Source organism: Procambarus clarkii, chromosome 22, assembly GCF_040958095.1.
Source record: "Procambarus clarkii isolate CNS0578487 chromosome 22, FALCON_Pclarkii_2.0, whole genome shotgun sequence".
Taxonomy (NCBI): domain Eukaryota; kingdom Metazoa; phylum Arthropoda; class Malacostraca; order Decapoda; family Cambaridae; genus Procambarus; species Procambarus clarkii.
Window position 1 is genome coordinate 32,518,987 of NC_091171.1, and position 17,479 is coordinate 32,536,465.

General features: G+C 45.8%; 1 protein-coding gene across 3 annotated transcripts in view; it reads left to right on the forward strand.

Moving 5' to 3' along the window:
- The window catches only part of LOC123758709 (protein FAM135A), a 429,327-nt gene that overhangs the window by 85,832 nt on the left and 326,016 nt on the right, over positions 1 to 17,479 (forward strand). For all 3 annotated transcript variants that reach the window (XM_069328828.1, XM_045743283.2, XM_069328829.1), the window contains exon 3: positions 12,467 to 12,546. In XM_069328828.1, the coding sequence (XP_069184929.1) occupies positions 12,467 to 12,546 (80 nt within the window). The remainder of the gene's footprint in view (positions 1 to 12,466; positions 12,547 to 17,479) is intronic.

Consider the following 17,479-nt stretch of genomic DNA (forward strand, 5'->3'; position numbering starts at 1 on the left):
CTGACACACCCCAGGAGTACACAGTAGGTCTGACGCACCCCCAGGAGTTCACAGTAGGTCTGACACACCCCAGTAGTACACAGTAGGTCTGACACACCCCAGGAGTACACAGTAGGTCTGACACACCCCAGGAGTACACAGTAGGTCTGACACACCCCAGGAGTACACAGTAGGTCTGACACACCCCAGGAGTACACAGTAGGTCTGATACACCCCAGGAGTACACAGTAGGTCTGACACACCCCAGGAGTACACAGTAGGTCTGACACACCCCAGAAGTTCACAGTAGGTCTGACACACCCCAGGAGTACACAGTAGGTCTGACACACCCCAGGAGTACACAGTAGGTCTGACACACCCCAGGAGTACACAGTAGGTCTGACACACCCCAGGAGTACACAGTAGGTCTGACACACCCCAGGAGTACACAGTAGGTCTGACACACCCCAGGAGTACACAGTAGGTCTGACACACCCCAGGAGTACACAGTAGGTCTGACACACCCCAGGAGTACACAGTAGGTCTGACACACCCCAGGAGTACACAGTAGATCTGACACACCCCAGGAGTACACAGAAGGTCTGACACACCCCAGGAGTTCACAGAAGGTCTGACACACCCCAGGAGTACACAGTAGGTCTGACACACCCCAGGAGTACACAGTAGATCTGACACACCCCCAGGAGTACACAGAAGGTCTGACACACCCCAGGAGTACACAGTTGGTCTGACACACCCCAGGAGTACACAGTAGGTCTGACACACCCCAGGAGTACACAGTTGGTCTGACACACCCCAGGAGTACACAGAAGGTCTGACACACCCCAGGAGTACACAGTAGATCTGACACACCCCCAGGAGTACACAGAAGGTCTGACACACCCCAGGAGTACACAGTTGGTCTGACACACCCCAGGAGTACACAGTAGATCTGACACACCCCCAGGAGTACACAGAAGGTCTGACACACCCCAGGAGTACACAGTTGGTCTGACACACCCCAGGAGTACACAGAAGGTCTGACACACCCCAAGATTGCTAATCTCAGAAAATAATGGCTTGAGTAGTGGTAAGCCATTGTAACGCGATGAATTATTTTTTGCATGATTCCGATTATAAAATCTTGACTCATGCACGAATTGGATTTGATGATAATGGAGTGTTTTATATGAAGGAGGTGCGGCCTCTGCTATATAATAATGGTTCAGCTGCTCAGTTGTATACTGTGTAATTCCCAGTGAACCTTTTGTTTCCACTTACAGTTTATGTAGGTTTCATTATATATATGTTGAAGTTGTCTCTGATTTGTGTCCTTGATACTTATTTTGAGTGACGACTAGTTTCTTAGTTACATTTGTTTAATTAACACATATTGTATAATATTTGTTATTCAGTATTGTGTAATACTTAGGTTTCATACAAGGAACTCAACTAATAATTTACAAGTTGTTTGAAATGTTTTGTCTTTGCAAAGACAAAAACAAAGTTTTTGTTTAATGTTTGTTATAATTGTAATTTCCAATTAGCTTTAGGTATCAAGGTTGAAGGTCATCAAACTGTACTTTGAAGAATTTACACTTAATGTTGAAGTGTGTATGTTGTTCTTTTTTTTGTCACTAGCATCACTTATCTTATCTTATAGTAAGTAATTGGGTCCAGTAGGAGTTCTTTGTTTTTTGGGTTGATTTGAAGAAACATTATTTATCTGATGATGAATACGAGAAGTATTGGAAATGTCATGAATTTTAATTAAAAACTTAGAAAAGAATGTTAAGAAGATGTGTGTCGCGTCACTTATTCTCCTATTTAGTATGAAATATATTAATATATAAATGAGAACAAAACTATTTTTAATACGCAGTACATTGATCAGTGCGTGTATGCAAGAACCCGTCCTCGCTGATACTCATACTAAGGTGCCTCATCATATGTACAACTAACCTAAACTATTAGAAAGGTAGTACAAAGTGTGCCAAGTACTAGCTATGTAGTACTAAAAGTCCCCATCTCGCAGGATGCTTAGTCATACAGGGCCATATGTTCACTAGCCTACACTGGCAAATTTTGGGTACACTGTGAGGATATCTTCAAGAACACGAGAGTGAATAAAGTAATTGCAAAGCTCCACGTTCCTCATGTCATCGGGTCTGAAAGGTCGTAATAACTGGGTGTTCGGTGCTGTAGTGTGGGAGATCATGCCGCAGTTCCTTTCTAGTTTAGTTCATTTATTATGCACCCCATACCCATCTTGTGGGTGGTAGTGGAAAGGGTTACAGAGGCACATAATGGGCTCAGGGACTGAACCCCACAATTCATTTAGCTAAGCAAGTTCCTGCTCACAGAGTTTGCACCTGGAGTGCTCAGGATTATTGTGAGGCTTGAGGGCGAGGGTGGGAAGGTCTACGGACACAGCGTGCCACTTTTAATTATACTCACGAGTTGAGTAATACTGCGGGTGACGGTAGTGTTGGGAGTGAGGGTAGTGTTGGGAGTGACGGTAGTGTTGGGAGTGACGGTAGTGTTGGGAGTGACGGTAGTGTTGGCAGTGACGGTAGTGTTGGGAGTGACGGTAGTGTTGCGAATGACGGTAGTGTTGGGAGTGACGGTAGTGTTGGCAGTGACGGTAGTGTTGGGAGTGACGGTAGTGTTGGGAGTGACGGTAGTGTTGGCAGTGACGGTAGTGTTGGGAGGGACGGTAGTGTTGGGAGTGACGGTAGTGTTGGGAGTGACGGTAGTGTTGGGAGTGATGGTAGTGTTGGGAGTGACGGTAGTGTTGGGAGGGACGGTAGTGTTGGGAGTGACGGTAGTGTTGGGAGTGACGGTAGTGTTGGCAGTGACGGTAGTGTTGGGAGTGACGGTAGTGTTGGCAGTGACGGTAGTGTTGGGAGTGACGGTAGTGTTGGGAGTGACGGTAGTGTTGGGAGTGACGGTAGTGTTAGGAGTGACGGTAGTGTTGGGAGTGACGGTAGTGTTAGGAGTGACGGTAGTGTTGGGAGTGACGGTAGTGTTAGGAGTGACGGTAGTGTTGGGAGTGACGGTAGTGTTGGGAGTGACGGTAGTGTTAGGAGTGACGGTAGTGTTGGCAGTGACGGTAGTGTTGGGAGTGACGGTAGTGTTGGGAGTGACGGTAGTGTTGGGAGTGACGGTAGTGTTGGGAGTGACGGTAGTGTTGGGAGTGATGGTAGTGTTGGGAGTGACGGTAGTGTTGGGAGGGACGGTAGTGTTGGGAGTGACGGTAGTGTTGGGAGTGACGGTAGTGTTGGCAGTGACGGTAGTGTTGGGAGTGACGGTAGTGTTGGCAGTGACGGTAGTGTTGGGAGTGACGGTAGTGTTGGGAGTGACGGTAGTGTTAGGAGTGACGGTAGTGTTGGGAGTGACGGTAGTGTTAGGAGTGACGGTAGTGTTGGGAGTGACGGTAGTGTTAGGAGTGACGGTAGTGTTGGGAGTGACGGTAGTGTTGGGAGTGACGGTAGTGTTAGGAGTGACGGTAGTGTTGGGAGTGACGGTAGTGTTAGGAGTGACGGTAGTGTTGGGAGTGACGGTAGTGTTAGGAGTGACGGTAGTGTTGGGAGTGACGGTAGTGTTGGCAGTGACGGTAGTGTTGGGAGTGACGGTAGTGTTAGGAGTGACGGTAGTGTTGGGAGTGACGGTAGTGTTAGGAGTGACGGTAGTGTTGGGAGTGACGGTAGTGTTAGGAGTGACGGTAGTGTTGGGAGTGACGGTAGTGTTGGCAGTGACGGTAGTGTTGGGAGTGACGGTAGTGTTGGGAGGGACGGTAGTGTTGGGAGTGACGGTAGTGTTAGGAGTGACGGTAGTGTTGGGAGTGACGGTAGTGTTAGGAGTGACGGTAGTGTTGGGAGTGACGGTAGCTTTAGGAGTAGTCTTGAGATAGGGTGATCGTATTTACATGTTCCATTTGTTCTTCCAGAGATCCCTTATTTACATATACCACATTTATATTTCATTTAAATGTGGCATACCACATTTCTTGTTTTGTTTCTCTTGGGCCGACTCCGGCGCCGAGCCCGACTCTGGCGCCGAGCCCGACTCCATAATGTAATGTCAGCCAGCGCCCGGCGCCCTTGTTATGTTTACCCAACTTCACTCACCATAGGTTTGTTGTTACTCTGTGGCCTAACCAGGCTACTAGGTACTGTATGTCATAACACAATGGTAATTGGTAGCAGTTATACACCGTAATAACACAAAGTGGAACCCATCTGCTTGTAGCGTTGTTCGAAGTGGTTCGGATCACAAGTGTGGTTTCTCCCTCTTAAACACGTGGACAATTAAGACTAAAGTCCCATATTCATGACTGTTAACGTGTGGATGTTTGGTTATGTAGCGTGGCAACTCTTCATATCTCACCGCTTGGGTGTTGCATTCTCTTTACAGTTCCATTTGCTCACTAGATTTTGTGAACAAATTAGGGCAAATATACCAGATTGATAGCAAGGTTTGGGGCGGGCTGTGAGCCGCGGCTTGGGGCAGTACTCTGAACTCCAGTGTGTGTGTGTGTGAATCACTTCTCAATTATTATCAAAATTACCATATTATTTTCATTCTCACCTGTCAATAATTATATTTTGATTATAATTTCAGTTAAATAGCAGAAACGCTTATGCAGATACGAGTACCACCCTACCGAGAAAGAATAAATTAAACACGAAAATTGAAGAAATAGAACAGTAGTTCTAATCCTGAGTACTGAGCATTGAAGCAATGATATCAGATTAAAAAAGTACAATGAGAACAGAAAGCCATACAAGAAATATCCAAAATATTTCTTCACACTTACGAAACCAAAATAAAAAACCTCCGTCATAATTGGACCTATACTTGCAAGTGAAGGATGTCACAGAGGATAACAAAGAAATTTGTGAAATCCAAGCTAACAGTATGAGGACATGTTTAGCACCCTAATAAACAGCTTGAAAGTGAAAGATCTGGATAGGTTCTTTATGCATGATTTCCAAACCCCTGAAAAAATAACTGATATCAACATAAAATCTTCAAATTTTGAAAGATAAATTGACAACATTGCCATGCACTCAGCCCCGGGGCCAGACTCGTGGAATTCAATATTTATAAAGAAACGCAAGGTGGCAGTAGCGCAGGCACTCAGTATAGTGTAGAGGAAGGGCTTGGACACGGGGGATATACCAGAAGCGCTAAAAATCAGCAGATATAGCTCCCCTGCACAATGGAGGGAGCAAAGCATTGACAAAGAATTATAGACCAGTCGCACTAACGTCCCACATAATAAAACTATTTGAGGGCGTGATCAGGAGTCAGGTCTCCAGTTTTACGAAGACCAATGACCTTCACAACCCAGATCAACAGATTTAGAGTGGGAAGATCATGCTTTTCGCAGCTACTCGATCACTATAACAAAATCACTGTCGCAGTTGAATAAAAACAAAATGCAGATGTTGTATACACCGACTTTGCAAAGACCTTTGCTAAATGTGGCCTTGGAGTGATATCCCACAAAATGAGGTCAGTAGGTCTAAAAGGTAAAGTAGGACGATAGATATTCAGTTTTCTGTCATACCGAACGCAAAGAGTAACAGTCGTCAAAATAAAATGGAGTTCAAGCATAGTTAAAAGGTATGTACTTCAGCTCACAGTCTGTGCATCACTCCTTTTCCGTACTATCATATTAGATACGGATAAAAATATAAATATCATCTTTTGCAGATGACACAAAAATCAGCATGAAAATTAGTGCTGTAAGACACTGAAAAACTACTAGCCGGTGTTAATAGTCTATGATTGGGCAACTGAAAGTAACATGTTTAACAGCAATAAGTTCCAGGGACTTAGGCATGGTAAAAGTGAAGCTCACAAACAAAATACAGAGTAGAAAACACAATCATAGAACATGTAAAAGGTCAGGGAATTATGATGTCTGATCACCTGACATGTAGTGAACATAATAAGAAATATAGCGGCAGCAGCCAGGAAAATAAGAGGATTATGAGATCGTTCAAATCCAGGGATCCCATCGCAATGTTAACACTATTTAAATCACTGGTACTGTCACGTCTTGAGCATTACTCGGTACTCACTTTTCCCTTCTGAGCAGGAGAGATCTCTCAAATAGAGGGACTACAAAGAACATACGGCAAGCATACACACACGATAAAACACTGTGAAGGTAGGGGGGGGGGGGGTTCTTGCTTATTGTTGCTTCCTACAACAGCCTGTAATTGCATGCAACAACACCAACGCCAGTGGTGGTCACACTACAAGAGGTCACTTTGCAGACAAGGACAACAAAGCAGCCCTGTGTGAGAGCCAGCGCTGAGGGCCCCGTGTACCGTGGGTGGAGAGGTGCGTCAGGTGTGTGAGACTGGACAACCCTCCACTCCCGCCACCAGTACTGGCATCCTCCCGCACTTGGGTCGCTCGTTCTTCAACTGCTTGAAGCAATATAGAAGATAACGGATGGGTCCTCACACTGAATATATATTCAGTGATTGAGGCTATGAGGCCCCTTGATACCCTGAACCAACCCAATTAACATTAACACATTAACATTGTTAACCCAATTAACAATCTGCCCGAAACGCATTGCGTAATAGTGGCTTTAGGCATTGTATGTACTAGCTCTATCTATATATTGATCCATTAATGTAACATCACTTGTATGTATGTACCTTACCTGAATAAACATATTTATTTATTTATTTATTTAAGTAGCAAATAAAAAGGGCCAGAGCAAAGTATTGGGGCAGTACTTCAGAACGAGGAGTGACCTAAAGGCACGTGTAATAGCAACATAAATTTATTCAACAAACTTACTAATACACAATGACATAAGTTACGTTACGTTACGTTAATGTAGAGTGTCACATCAACAGTTAGAAACACCTTGATCCGTTCCCAACACTCGGATAGGTGATAATGAGACCACAGCCTCCACCTCTGGACGGGTCATAAACACTAGTGAACTAACTGAACACTTTGTGAACACTGGCAATTACTGCACTCTACACTTGCAGTATCAAACAACAACATTTCAATAGACACAGGTTAACAGTACAATTAACACTATGTCACTAAGACAATCTAACACAAGTAAGAACTTTAACACTTTAATTAACACAATTAGTTTACGTTAATCAATTTCACCAAGACAACATGCCATGTTTAACGTTAACACTATAATTAACACTCAGTTACTTTACGTTAATCACTGTCAACTAAGAGGGAGCCGGTCGGCCGAGCGGACAGCACACTGGTCTTGTGATCCTGTGGTCCTGGGTTCGATCCCAAGCACCGGCGAGAAACAATGAGCAGAGTTTCTTTCATCCTATGCCCCTGTTACCTAGCAGTAAAATAGGTACCTGGGTATTAGTCAGCTGTCACGGGCTGCTTCCTAGGGGTGGAGGCCTGGTCTAGGACCGGGCCGCGGGGGACACTAAAGCCCCGAAATCATCTCAAGATAACCTCAAGATAACCCCCTGGCTCAACAGGTGACGAATATGTAGATGACGGTTGCTGGCGTGTCGCTCGGAGGCAGCGCGGGAGCTCAGCCTTGTGTCGCTAGACAAAGGTGTGACAGCTCGCCCCTCAAGCTGATCATCAATGATGAAACAATACACACCGACGTTTATCCTTTTGCTTCCCACGTTAAGGGATTAATTTGCTTGTACCATGAAGGAACTGGTCTGTCACACAGACACCACTGGCAAGAGCTCTGGTTTGGCACAACACACTTATACCCAGTCCATATGACCATGGGTACTGTACACCCTGTGTGGCGGGGGACACTGGGTACTGTACACCCTGTGTGGCGGGGGACACTGGGTACTGTACACCCTGTGTGGCGGGGGACACTGGGTACTGTACACCCTGTGTGGCGGGAGACACTGGGTACTGTACACCCTGTGTGGCGGGGGACACTGAGTACTGTACACCCTGTGTGGCGGGGGACACTGGGTACTGTACACCCTGTGTGGCGGGAGACACTGGGTAGTGTACACCCTGTGTGGCGGGGGACACTGGGTACTGTACACCCTGTGTGGCGGGGGACACTGGGTACTGTTCACCCTGTGTGGCGGGGGACACTGGGTACTGTACACCCTGTGTGGCGGGGGACACTGGGTACTGTACACCCTGTGTGGCGGGGGACACTGGGTACTGTACACCCTGTGTGGCGGGAGACACTGGGTACTGTACACCCTGTGTGGCGGGGGACACTGGGTACTGTACACCCTGTGTGGCGGGGGACACTGGGTACTGTACACCCTGTGTAGCGGGGGACACTGGGTACTGTACTCCCTGTGTGGCAGGGGGACACTGGGTACTGTACACCCTGTGTGGCAGGGGGACACTGGGTACTATACACCCTGTGTGGCGGGGGACACTGGGTACTATACACCCTGTGTGGCGGGGGACACTGGGTACTGTACACCCTGTGTGGCGGGGGACACTGGGTACTATACACCCTGTGTGGCGGGGGACACTGAGAGTACTGTACACCCTATGTGGCGGGGGACACTGGGTACTGTACACCCTGTGTGGCGGGGGACACTGGGTACTGTACACCCTGTGTAGCGGGGGACACTGGGTACTGTACACCCTGTGTGGCAGGGGACACTGAGAGTACTGTACACCCTGTGTGGCGGGGGACACTGGGTACTGTACACCCTGTGTGGCGAGGGACACTGGGTACTATACACCCTGTGTGGCGGGAGACACTGGGTACTGTACACCCTGTGTGGCTGAGGACACTGGGTACTGTACACCCTGTGTGGCGGGGGACACTGGGTAGTGTACACCCTGTGTGGCGGAGGACACTGGGTACTATACACCCTGTGTGGCGGGAGACACTGGGTACTGTACACCCTGTGTGGCTGAGGACACTGGGTACTGTACACCCTGTGTGGCGGGGACACTGGGTACTGTACACCCTGTGTGGCGGAGGACACTGGGTACTATACACCCTGTGTGGCGGGGGACACTGGGTAGTGTACACCCTGTGTGGCGGAGGACACTGGGTACTATACACCCTGTGTGGCGGGAGACACTGGGTACTGTACACCCTGTGTGGCTGAGGACACTGGGTACTGTACACCCTGTGTGGCGGGGACACTGGGTACTGTACACCCTGTGTGGCAGGGGACACTGAGAGTACTGTACACCCTGTGTGGCGGGGGACACTGGGTACTGTACACCCTGTGTGGCGAGGGACACTGGGTAGTGTACACCCTGTGTGGCGGGGGACACTGGGTACTGTACACCCTGTGTGGCGGAGGACACTGGGTACTGTACACCCTGTGTAGCGGGGGACACTGGGTACTGTACACCCTGTGTAGCGGGGGACACTGGGTACTGTACACCCTGTGTGGCTGAGGACACTGAGAGTACTGTACACCCTGTGTGGCGGGGGACACTGGGTACTGTACACCCTGTGTGGCGGGAGACACTGGGTAGTGTACACCCTGTGTGGCGGGAGACACTGGGTACTGTACACCCTGTGTGGCGGGGGACACTGGGTACTGTACACCCTGTGTGGCGGGGGACACTGGGTACTGTACACCCTGTGTGGCGGGGGACACTGGGTACTGTACACCCTGTGTGGCGGGGGACACTGGGTACTGTACACCCTGTGTAGCGGGGGACACTGGGTACTGTACACCCTGTGTAGCGGGGGACACTGGGTACTGTACACCCTGTGTGGCGGGGGACACTGGGTACTGTACACCCTGTGTAGCGGGGGACACCTCAACAAACGCCTCAGCTCTCAGGACAAACTTCCCAACAAGTGTGTCACTAATTATGCATCACTGCTTCACTGGCAACACTTGCTTTATGACGTAACACATGACACAGTAATCGTGATGAGGATTCGAACCTGTGAGCTGGGTATTCCCAGACGCACGCTCTACACCAGTGATCCGCAGAAAAATCTGGACTTTATTTGCATTTCATATATTTTATTAATAATAAAACAAAACGAAATATTCTAAGAAATTCTTATATTCTGAATGTTTTATTTTATTTGTGTGGTGTATGTAATACATCTGTAAGCTCACGGAGAGAATCCTAAGGGAGGGAATCATACAGCATTTCACTGAAAACAATCTTGTAAAATCAACGCATCATGGGTTTGGTAAAAGTTGGTCCTGCCTTACTAACCTGCTCACACTTCTAGAAACAGTAACCGGCTATTCAGACAATGGACTTCCCGTAGATGTAGCTTACATGGACTTTACCACCTGAGAGACTGGCAAGGAAATTACCGGCACGTGGAATAAATGGGAGAATACGGGAATGGATAAAACAATGGTTTAAACATAGATAACAAAGGGTCGTGCTAAATGGGAATGAATCTGACTTGGGGAATGTGTTAAGTGGGGTGCCACAGCGGTCCATTTTGGGGCCAACTCTTTTTCTTATATACATCAATAAAATAGATGAGAATATTACAAACCACGTCATAAATTTTGCAGATGACACTAAGATCTATGGTAAAGTTGGAAGTGAGAGTGATATTAAGACCTTACAAAGAGATCTACACCAACTCCACAAATTGTCAGATGATTGCCAAATGCTTTTTAATGTCGATAAATGCAAGACCTTGCTGCATGTGGGGCACAACAATCTGCATCACAACTACCAAATCGACAACACTATCTTACAGATTGATGAAAAAAATGACCTTGTATCTGAATCCATCATTCACTAAAAGTTGCACAACAAGTGGGAGCGGCAGTATAAAAAAGCGAACCAAGCCCTGGGAATAATCCAGCGTACCTTTACCTTCAAGGAAAATAAAGTAGTCGTTCAGTTGTATAAGTCTCTGGTGCGTCCCCATCTGGATTATTGCAACCAGGGATGGAGACCTCATCTTCTGAAAGACATAAGTGCTCTCGAGAAGGTGCAACACCGGGCAACAAAAATCATCCCAGTCATCTAGTCATCTCTAGATGACTAGATGACTGGGTCATCAGTCATCTAAGTCATCTCTCGTATCAGGAACGGTTGAGGGCCACAGGGCTAACAACACTGCAAACCAGGCATTTCAGGGCAGATCTCATCGAAACCTTTAAAATACTAAACAATTTGGAGGATGTCGATCCGGACAATTTCTTCAAAAGGTCAGATGGATGCTTCAAACAAGGAGCAACGGGTTCAAGCTCAACAAGCCACAATGTAGGCCTGAGAGGAGGAGATGCTTCTTCACCCACAGGGTTGTTAACCCGTGGAGCCGTCTACCCGGCGAAGCCGTAAACGCCAAAACTCTGTTGGGTTTTAATATACAGTAGGAACAGTTCACGAGTGCAAATTGGGGGAACCTTTGACAAACCGCCGGATTCCTGTCCTCATCGAGAACAGGAATATTGGTTGCCCACAGGTATTATCACCAGTACTAACAGCAGTATACCCCACAGGTACTACCACCAGTACTAACACCAGTATACACCACAGGTACTACCACCAGTACTAACAGCAGTATACCCCACAGGTACTACCACCAGTACTAACACCAGTATACACCACAGGTACTACCACCAGTACTAACAGCAGTATACCCCACAGGTACTACCACCAGTACTAACACTAGTATACCCTCCAGGTACTACCACCAGTACTAACACCAGTATACCCCACAGGTACTACCACCAGTACTAACACTAGTATACCCCACAGGTACTACCACCAGTACTAACACCAGTATACCCCACAGGTACTACCACCAGTATATCCCACAGGTACTACCACCAGTACTAATACCAGTATACCCCACAGGTACTACCACCAGTATATCCCACAGGTACTACTACCAGTACTAACACCAGTATACCCCACAGGTATTACCACCAGTATTAACACCAGTATACCCCACAGGTATTACCACCAATATTAACACCAGTATACCCCACAGGTACTACCACCAGTACTAACACCAGTATACCCCACAGGTACTACCACCAGTACTAACACCAGTACTACCACCAGTACTAACACCAGTACTAACACCAGTATACCCCACAGGTACTACCACCAGTATATCCCACAGGTACTACCACCAGTACTAACACCAGTATATCCCACAGGTATTACCACCAGTATTAACACCAGTATACCCCACAGGTATTACCACCAGTATTAACACCAGTATATCCCACAGGTACTACCACCAGTACTAACACCAGTATACCCCACAGGTACTACCACCAGTACTAACACCAGTATACCCCACAGGTACTACCACCAGTACTAACAGCAGTATACCCCACAGGTACTACCACCAGTATATCCCACAGGTACTACCACCAGTACTAACACCAGTATACCCCACAGGTACTACCACCAGTACTAACACCAGTATACCCCACAGGTATTACCACCAGTACTAACACCAGTATACCCCACAGGTACTACCACCAGTACTAACACCAGTATACCCCACAGGTATTACCACCAGTATTAACACCAGTATACCCCACAGGTACTACCAGCTGCGGACGTTCATCAAAGCCTCGACCAAGCTTCCCGCCAAGATAGAGTTAAGCCTTCCAAGGAACAACAGTGAGTAATTCCTCCATAACTCTTCATTCAACTTTAAATTGCTTTATTTCATCGACAATTTCTCGTATAAATATTGTTATCGTTTAACAGTTCGTCACATAATATATGCTATTGTTAATTGTATTTAGAAATGTGATATATGGAAATTGTTTTAATGTGTTTGTGTATGTGTACTGGCCTTATTGTTTGTGTATGTCTGTGTGTTTGTGTATGTGTACTGACCTTATTGTTTGTGTATGTCTGTGTGTTTGTGTATGTGTACTGGCCTTATTGTTTGTGTATGCCTGTGTGTTTGTGTATGTGCACTCGCCTTATTGTTTGTGTATGTCTGTATATTTGTGTATGTGTACTCGCCTTATTGCCTTAATGTACTCACCTATTTGTATTCACTTATTTGTGCCTGCAGGATTGAGCATTGGCTCTTGGATCCGGCCTTTCTAGCCGCCGGTTGTTTAAAACACTGACTCCGGTCTATTTCCTTATCGTACCTAGTTTTGAAATTATGAATAGTGTTTGCTTCCACAACCTGCTCCTTTAGTTCATTACATTTTCCCACTACTCTCACGCGATAAAAAAAACTCTGGCATTTCTATGACTCATCTGAATTTCCAGCTTCCTCCCATGTCCCCTTGATCTGTTGGTATTCAGTGTGAATATATCGTCTATTTCCACTCTGTCAATCCCCCTAAGTATTTTATGTTTCTATCATATCTCCCCTCTCCCTCCTTTTTTCTTGCGTCGTCAGATGCAGTTCCTTCAGTCACTCTTCATACCCCATCCCTCACAAGTCTGGGACGAGCCTCGTCGAAAATTTCTGAACTTTTTCCAATTTCCTTATGTGTTTCTTCGCGTGGGGGGTCCGTGATGGGGCGGCATATTCTAAGACTGGTTTCACGTAGGCAGTGTAAAGCACTCTAAACGCCTCCTTAACTTAGGTTTTTTATTTATATGTGCCTCAGGAGTTAGATTTTGTGTTTGGAGTTAGATTTCCACTTCCAGGTCTCTTTCTCGAATCGTCACAGGTAGGTAGTTTCCCTTCACTGTATACTGTCATTTGGTCTCTTGTCACCTAGTCCCATTTCCATACACTTGCTCGTGTTGAACTCCAGTTGCCATTTATCTGACCATCTCTGCAGCTTGTTCAAGTCCTCTTGATGGATCCTCCAATACTCATCTGTCACAGCTCATCTCATTAATTTCGCCTCTTCCGCGAACATGGACATAAAGGACTCGACTCCTGTAGACATGTCGTTTACATATATAAGAAATAGAACTGGTCCCAGCACCGATCCTTGAGGTACTCCACTCGTTACCTTTCCCAGTCCGACTTCTCGCCCCTTACTGTTACTCTCTGGCTCCTGGCTTTTAAGTAATTCCTTACCCCAAGTTAGGGCATTTCCGGTTACTCCCGCCTGCCTCTCAAGTTTGAATAGCAGTCTCCTGCGCGGAACTGTGTCAAAAGCTTTTTGGCAGTCCAGAAATTTGCAATACGTCCATCCTTCCCTGTCCTAACTTATTTTTATTACTTTATCATCGAATTCCAGAAGGTTTGTTAGGCATGCTTTCCCTTCTCTAAACCCATGTTGGTGTTTGTTTACAAACATAATTTTCTCTAAGTGTGTTTCCAGGCTTAACCTGATTATTCTTTCAAGAATTTTACAGGGGATGCGTGTCAATGATACTGATCTGTAGTTCAGTGCCACTTCCCTATTTCCTTTTTGAAAATTGGTACCACATTTGCCTTCTTCTCTTCCTTGAGTAACTCATTAAAGATTCTTGCTAGAGGCACGCTGAGAGCCTACGCTGCTTCTTTCAGTATCCACGGTGATACGTTGTCTGGTCCAACTGTTTTAATTTTATCGTGTTGTTAGATGTTTCATTACCTCCTCTGCTGTCACTTCTATATCCGTTAGTCTCTCATCTTGGGTTATCTCCTCTTCTAACAATGGGAGTTGCTTAAGCTCGGTTGTGAACACTTCGTGGAAACTGGCATTCAATGCCTCGCAGATATCCTTGTCACTTTCTGAATACAATAATATATATGATATTAATATATAATATATCCTGTTTTCCAAAGTCTTGTCACGGTCGTTATCGACTTTTCCTTTTTATGTGACTATGTAATAATTTAGGTTGCTTTTATGCTTTCATTGCAATATCGTTCTCATAATTTCTTTCTGATATTCTCCATATATTAATATATTCATTCCTAGCACTGTTGCATCTGTTCCCGCTATCCTCTGTTCTTTGTCCTCTGTACTTTCTCCACTCGCTACTGCTTCTCATTTTTCTTCCTGACATTTCTATTAAACCATGGGTTATTATACTCCCCTCCTACATTTTTGCCTTACTGTTGGTGTAAAACTACCTTCAGCCTCCTTGCATTTCCACTTGACTAGGTCCATCATATCTTGTACTGTTATCCTCTAAATTCATCATACCAATGCACTTCTCCCAGATATTCCCTTATCCTCCTGTAATCTACTGGAAAGGAACTAGTCTTTCCCATACATCTTGTCACATGTTCATAATTTTAAACTCGGTCATGTAGGCAAAGATTAGGACATAATGATCACTGTTGGCCGGTAGAGCGACAGTCTCGCTTCATGCAGGTCGGCTTTCAATCCCCGACCGTCCAAGTGGTTGGGCACCATTCCTTCCCCTCCGTCCCATCACAAATCATTATCCTGATCCCTTCCCAGTGCTATATAGCCATAATGGCTTGTCGCTTCTCCTAATAATCCCTTTCTTCCTTCCTCGTTCTAGGTGAAAATCTGGTCTAATAGGCTCGGTGTATCCCCTTCTCTTTTCCTTGTGACTTAATTCACATGTGTTAGGAAATTCCTTTTTATAACTTCTACTAATTTTGTCCCACACGTTTCCTCCCCGCTGTGGGGGATTTCTTGATTCCCAATCGATCTCTCCGTGGTTGAAGTCCCCATGACCAGCAGTTTCACTCTCATTCTGTCGACTGTTTTTGCTGCCCTCTGCAGTTCATCTATTCATGCCTTTGTTGCTCTCATCATATTACTGTCTGGGCCTTCTACTGCTTGGCGGGGGATTGTAGATTATCAAGATCACAATCCTCTTCCCATCTGCTCTCAGAGTCCAAAGCGTGGAGCTTGTGTTTCCATTAGTCCCCGATTTTCTAGTTCCTTAAATCACCATTTCCGCTTTATTAGGAGTGCCACTCCCCCTCCCTGTCTCTGTGTGTTTTCCTTCCTTGTCACTTGGTATCCCACTGGATAGATTGCATCGGAGATCACTGAATTCCCCCAGAGTGTCTGATTTTCCTTCGGGTTCACCGGGTTGGCCCGGTGGAGCCTGCCTATACGAGTATTTTCTAATGATTGTTTAAGGTCAATACGTTGTTTCATCAAAACCTTTTCCTCCTGCAACTCTTTCATTGCCTTATGATATGTGTTATGTAACACATCTCAACTGGGATTTGTTACCATTTAGTCCAGTAAGAGTGTCTGGGTGACACAAGAAGATTGATTGATTGGTGAAGATTAAGTCACGCAACAGGTGGCACGGGCATGAATAGCCCGTAAGTGGTAGATTTTTTGTTTAGTAAATGTATACTGTGTGTCGCATTTAATCGTCAGGCTGCTATTGCGGGGGAGGATACTGCTTCACAGTATTTATGAGGGTGTTCGTTGGTTGCTTCACATTTTAGGAGATAGTGAAGTAGTGGCTTTTTTGTGACAGTTTGGCAGATGATGCATTCTCTCTGTCGTGGTTCACCAAACTCCCAGTTGCACCTGTAACCTGGACGTAGTCTATATAACCGAACTGTTATTTCCCTGTGGATTCCTTTTGGGATATTTAACCTGTCTAACTTGGTGGCCTGAAGATACCGTATTGTAGAGGGCGAACCTTCAGTTACTCTCTGGTGTAGATGGGCTTTGTTGAGGTGTGAGAGGTTATTGGTGATGATGTTGTTTATGTTCTCTAGGATTGTTTTGTGGGTCACTGGATGACGACTTGCCAATTTAGCAATTTCATCGACTTTCTCATTTAATGGGATTCCAACATGGGATGGGATCCAGTTTAAGGTTATGTTGAGTCTTTTGCCTTTAGTTACTGCTCCAAGATACAAAATGGTGGTAAATATTTCCACGTTGTCTTTCTACTGCTTTTGTCCTAATATTTGAAGTGCAACTTTTGAGTCTGTGTGTATGATTGCATTTTGAGTGTTTTGTGCAATCACATATGCGAATGCCTGTTGTATGGCAAACAGCTCAGGTTGGGTTGATGATGTTGGCTCCTGCTACTGCAATGCTGCTCATTTGCTTTTCTATGGTGCGTCTTAAGATTGTTGGATGATAAACAGCCTTTTTCTTCGGAAGACCTTTTATTACTATTCTAAAGGTAGGCTCCTACCACGGTGGGGAACAAGTGTAGTTTGAATGTGGATGATCACCTCCTCTATCAAGAATCCTGCTTTTTAATTGTTGTCTGTTTAGGACTTTTCCCGCTCTGGCAGCCCAAGAGTTTCTGTTGTTTTGGCCAAGTCCAATCATCAAGGCCTGTCGTAATGGGACTGGATCAGGAGAAATAATTATCTTACTGATTATCGTAGCTGTTCTTTAAGATATTCTTTCTTGAAGAGAGGACCAACTAGTTTCCAGTCTTAGAATTTCAAGCCTGGTCCTTATAGGGGCTCCCAGGTCAGCTCTCATAGCATTGTTTTGGGCTACTTCAAGCTGTCACAAGTGTGACAGACTTGTGAGTGCAGATGCGGCATAGTCGATCACTGATTTGACTGCGCATAGTATGTGCGAAGGACTTGCAGATTGGCTCCTCCAGAGGGAGAATAGCGACCTGAGGATTGCTGTCCGGGCCGCAGTTCGCTCTCTTAAGTAAGTGACCTCAGCATTAAAATTTATGTGAGTGTCCAGGATTATTCCTAGATACTGATAGGTGTCCA